Here is a 5514-nt window from a genome sequence, read left to right as displayed (position 1 = left end):
TAAAGTGCGCCATGAAGGCTTCCTATCAAAAGAAAAAGCAAAAACACCGTGTAAATTTATGGATTTCCTGTGCAATTGACACCTTTTTATGCCAATGGTTCTGCTATTTCGAATTGGACCAATGGAGTACAGTAGCTTCGAAACGGCGTCCCTCCGTCACCGCTGAGCCGGACACGTCACCTTCCTAGTTAACGAGCATTCAAAATTCAAAATCTGTGACCGTTAACCCCTTAGTCCCTTATAAAACCACGCGGATCAGATCACCAGCCAATCCATCCCCATCACCGCACGCATCCACATCTCTCTCCTCGGATCGATCCCATGGCGACCGCGGCGGCAGGGAGCAGGAGGTGCGGCCGGAGCCGCAAGCCCCTCGCGCCGGTGCTCGACAACGACGCCAACATCTCCGCCGGAAGGGCCGACCTCGCCGCTGCCCTAACCCCGCAACCACGCAAGGCCAAGAGGACGTCGCCGAAGATCCGCAAGGCTGAGACGGGGCAGGCGTCCCCGGTAGCCGACGAGCCGATGGGGACGCCTCCCGCCCAGGTCGACGCCGCCGACGCCCCCCTTGGGAAGGCAGATGTCGCCACGGCACCCGCCTCGACACAGAAGGCGAAGAGGGCGTCGTCCAAGGGCGGCAAGGCCAAGGGTGCGGCGCCGTCGATGGCCGACGAGCTGACGGAGCTGCAGGGGATGCTACAGAGGCTGCGGCTGGAGAAGGAGAAGGCGGAGGAGATGGTGCGGGAGCGGGACGAGGTCATCCGGCAGAAGGAGGAGGAGATTGAGACCAAGGCCAAGCAGCAGGAGCGCCTCCAGGCCGAGCTCAAGAAGATGCAGCGCGTCAAGATGTTTGAGCCCACCATGGTACGAACGTGCAACGATCTGCTTCACTTTGTTTTCGTTTCTAATATCTGTACAAGCGTCCTTTTACCTGGTACAGTAGATTGCATTCTCTGCGATTAGTCTGGATTGAATTTTTCTGATCTGAACTGGACTACAGAACCTTCCTCTCGTCCAGTCTCTTCTTGGCAAGGACCAGGAAGGAGATGACAAAGGCAAGAAGAAGAAGAAGAAGAAGGGAAAAGGCAAGGCCGGCAATGAGAGGAAGAAGCCAGCACCGGCGTACATTCTGTGGTGCAAAGACCAGTGGGCCGAGGTGCGAACCTCGAAAATTGAAACCAAACATCAAATGTTCTCTCTGTCTCCTTGCCTGTCAGGTGTTTGATGAAATGTCTACGTTCTTTTCAGATCAAGAAGAGCCCCGATGCAGACTTCAAGGAGGTCTCGAACGCTCTGGGCGCCAAATGGAAGACCCTGAGCAACGAGGAGAAGCAGCCCTACGAGGAGAGGTACCGGCAGGAGAAGGAGGCCTACCTACAGGTGGTTGGCCAGGAGAAGCGCGAGGCGGAGGCGATGAAGCTGCTCGACGAAGAGCAGATGCGCTGGACGGCGAAAGAGCTGCTGGAGCAGTACCTCAAGTTCAGGCAGGAGGCCGAGGAGGAAGACGGCAACAGCAAGAAGGCAAAGAACAAGAGGAAGAAGGAGAAGGATCCCTCCAAGCCGAAGCAGCCCATGCCGGCCTACTTCCTCTACTCGCAGGAGAGGCGTGCAGCGCTGGCCGCCGAGAAGAAGAGTGTCCCTGAGGTAATGGACTGGCTGTTTCAGGCTCAGTTTCTGTAAAATTAGTTTGTCCGTTGATCTGACAAAAGAATTTTGGCTCTCACAGATTGGCAAGATCACAGGGGAAGAGTGGAAGGGCATGACGGAGGCTCAGAAGGTTCCTTACGAGGAGGTTGCGAGGAAGCAGAAGGAGGAATACCAGAAGCAGATGGAGGTGTATAAGCAGAAGAAGCTGGAGGTGTGCAAATTGTTTGGTTGCAGAGTGTTTATTATATAAAAGAAATGAAGATATATAATGTGGTGTACTTTATCAGGAAAATGCGAGCTTAGAGAAGGAAGAAGAGGAGCAGAAGAAAATCCTCAAGCAGGAGGCTCTGCAGCTTCTCAGGAAGAAGGAGAAGGCAGACAACATCATCAAGGTATCTATCCCCAAGTTCCAGATGGAATATCCATCAGCATGCCCGTTATGTAAATTGCTTCATGTGTCGATTTTGTTTTTGATCAGAAAACCAAAGAGAAGCGTCAGAAGAAGAAGCAGCAGCAGAACGCCGACCCGAACAGGCCCAAGAGGCCCGCGTCTTCCTTCCTGCTCTTCAGGTTTGGAATGCTCTTCTTCTTCCTCCTGTCAACATAAACTCTGAACGCAATTTAATACAACATCGTGACATGGCTAACAAACTGTTGCATTTTCTTTTCTATTGCAGCAAGGAGGCGAGGAAGCAGCTGGCGGAGGAGCGCCCCGGGGTGAACAACGCGACGCTGAGCGCGCTCATCTCGGTGAAGTGGAAGGATCTGAGCGGCGCGGAGAAGAAGGTGTGGAGCGAGAAAGCGGCCCAAGGGATGGCGGCGTACAAGAGGGAGATGGAAGAGTACACCAAAGCTCACACCTCCGCCTCCTCCTCGCCTACTGCTACTGCTTAGGGTGGTTCTGTGTTGTCGTGGTGGCCCTAGGTTCAACTGTTACTTCGAGTTGAACTATGAACTCAAGGATTCTCGTCTCTGAATCCTGAACGGCACAGTAGTACTAGTAGCCATATAACCTTCTGGTAGTGAAGTTATTTTCCATATCATGCATGGTTGTTTCAGCAAACTGCATAATTCAAATGCTTGAGAAGTCTCAAGTCAATTTTATGGGAGCCGGGGTAGGTGGTAGATCGTCCGAGTTTACATGAGTTGTGTACAGGAACAAAAAGAAGCTTGAACTCGTGGGCAGCGAGCTTTTGCTCCCGCCCCGTGTTACCCAGCCTACTTTGGTACCGGCCTTCCAGGCAAGATGACGCAACAAATACCTTGAACATAATTATACCTTTGAGCTTGGCATTATTTTTTCCATTTGAAGGAAGTGCCACACTGTATTCTCAATTCGCCACGAGATTACGTTACAACAGATGTAAGCAGCGCACTTGGATCTAGGAAAATTAGGGATTCGAATTCGAATTTGGCGAAAAGTTTCGGTAGCTAGCCTCCCATCCACCCACACAGCTATCCGTTTACACCGGCCGAAGCCGTCATCCAGTTCCTAGCCAAATCCAAACAGAGAGAAAGTTGCCCTATTTAAACTAACGACCGTGGAATAGTCCTTCAGCCACTTGGGCGGGTTGGCTTCATGTCTGGGCTGTTGGGCCGGGCCTTCTGCTTGAACGCCTCCTCCCGCGCTTGCTTCTCTTGTCGGAACCGCTGCAGGGTCTTGATCACTTGCCGCCAGCTCTTTCTGATCTGCATGTTCAGGGCTGCACTTGGGGACACTGACATCCCCCCTTTCTTGCGAACCGGCTTGACCCCAAGCTGGTGCTCGAGGGAATTGTTACTTCAGAGAGTCTAGGTCTTCCCAGGTGGCAGCTTCGAGAGAACTCCCGCTCCACAAGATGAGACCTTGCGCTATTGTCTTGTGACCCGAAGGCCGAAACCTGCGGTCTAGTATTCGTACTGACACTTGAAGCAAGGATGCAGGAGACGGCAATTGGGCCTGAACTGTTGTGGTAGGGGAGACGAATCATTTGAGCTGTGATACATGGAACACTGGATGGATGTGGCTGGAAGCTGGGAGATCCAGCTTATATGCCACTTCACCAATCTTCTCCACAATTCTGTACGGTCCAAAGAACTTGAAGGAAAGCTTATGATTGGCTCTTCTGACCACTGGAGACTATACATAAGGCTGCAATTTGAGGAACACAAGGTCATCCACAGCAAATTCTCGTTCAGTGTGTTTCTTATCTGCCTGATGTTTCATTCGTTGTTGCACACAGAGCAAGTGTTGTCTGACCGAGTCGATCACCAACTGACGCGAGTCTAGCCAAGACTGAATATCCACAGGAGCAATGGTGTCAGACTCAGAAATCCCAAAGTATCTAGGCGTTTGGCCATAAATGATCTCAAAGGGAGATCTATTGAGAGCAGAATGCCAATTGTTGTTGTAGCAGAACTCGCAAAGTGAGAGAGAGCCACTTACTCCATTTGGCAGGGTGGGCACTGATAAAGCACCTCAAAAAAACATTTAATCTGCTGATTAACCCTCTCTGTTTGACCATCTGTCTCATGATGATAAGTTGTACTCATGTTTAATTCAGCACCAATCTTGGAAATAAGAAACTTCCAGAATACACTTGTGAATATGGGGTCTCTATCACAAATGATCAGCCTTGGCATACCATGCAATTTATACACGTTGTCCAGAAAGATTTCCGCAACTTTATATGCATTGAAAGGATGTGTGAGGCCCATGAAGTGGCCATATTTGGAGAACTTTTCAATAACTACCAATATGAGTTGTACTGATAGGAGGAGGGAAGGCCGAAAATGAAATCCATAGAGACTATATCTCAAGCTTTAGGAGGGACTGGAAGAGGTGATAAGAGCCCAGGGTATTGTACTCTCTCAGGTTTAGATTGTTGACATATTATGCAAGATTGCACTTGAGACTTGATGAAGTTTTTCATACCAATCCATCTGAAAAGAGGAAGAATCCTCTTATATGTAACAGGGAACCCAGAGTGGCCACCAACTGGGCTTTCATGAAAGGTAGTGAATATTTTCAGTTGCAGAGAAGAGTCCTGACCAACCCAAATGCAGTTGAGCTTTAGTGTCCTGACTGTAGCTTGCAACAATTTCCTGTAACCAACTGGTCTGAGCACTAGAAATCTGATAAACCTGGGTTCCATCAGGAGGTCTCCTAGATAATGCATCAGCAATAGTATTGGAAGTGCCTTGTTTATATTGGATTGTGTAGCTCAGACCTCACAGTTTGGTCAGGCACTTCTGTTGCCAAGGAGTATGTAATCTTTCGTCTTGCAGATGAGCCAAGCTCTTTTAATCAGTCTTGATCACAAAATGGTTGGACCTGCAGGTATGATCTCCATTGATCGATTGCTAGCAAAATAGCTAGATATTCCTTCTCATAAACTGATAATCCTCTGCTTTCAACACCCAGAGCTTTGCTGACATATGCTAGGGGGTGTCCTTGTTGCATTAATACAGCCCCAACATCGTAGTCACATGCATCTGTTTCCATAGTGAATGTTTTTGAAAAATTAGGCACAACCAAGACTGGAGCAGAGGTGAGAGCTTGTTTGAGTACTACAAAGGCTTCTTCAGTAATACTGGTCCACACAAATGGTGTTCCCTTTTTGAGAAGTTCAGTGAGGGGTTTGGCAATAATTCCATAGTGCTTTATAAACTTCCTGTAGTAACCATTGAGACCAAGAAACCCCTAACTTCCTTAACATTAGTTGGAGTAGGCCAATTCTGGACAACTGTTATTTTAGCAGGATCTGTAGATACACCCTTAGAAAAAATGACATGCCCCAAATAAGCAATTTCCTGTTGAGCAAAAGCACACTTAGACATTTTAACCTTCCATTCTTTTTCTTTTAGAATTGTCAGAACCTTGGCAAC

At 49.0% G+C, this 5514-nt stretch overlaps 1 protein-coding gene across 1 annotated transcript; it reads left to right on the top strand.

The window, feature by feature from the left end:
- The first annotated feature begins 263 nt into the window (after positions 1 to 263).
- LOC123046610 (high mobility group B protein 6) lies at positions 264 to 2756 on the top strand. Its single transcript, XM_044470008.1, has 7 exons — positions 264 to 864; positions 1001 to 1156; positions 1249 to 1644; positions 1727 to 1858; positions 1935 to 2039; positions 2126 to 2217; positions 2325 to 2756. The coding sequence occupies exons 1-7, from the start codon at positions 322 to 324 to the stop codon at positions 2539 to 2541; spliced, it is 1641 nt and encodes a 546-aa protein (XP_044325943.1). The 5' UTR covers positions 264 to 321; the 3' UTR covers positions 2542 to 2756.
- The last annotated feature ends 2758 nt before the right edge of the window (positions 2757 to 5514 follow it).

This window comes from Triticum aestivum, chromosome 2B (assembly GCF_018294505.1).
Source record: "Triticum aestivum cultivar Chinese Spring chromosome 2B, IWGSC CS RefSeq v2.1, whole genome shotgun sequence".
In the NCBI taxonomy this organism is placed as follows: domain Eukaryota; kingdom Viridiplantae; phylum Streptophyta; class Magnoliopsida; order Poales; family Poaceae; genus Triticum; species Triticum aestivum.
The sequence above is the reverse complement of the archived record's forward strand: the minus strand, read 5'-3'. Positions and strand labels throughout refer to the sequence as shown.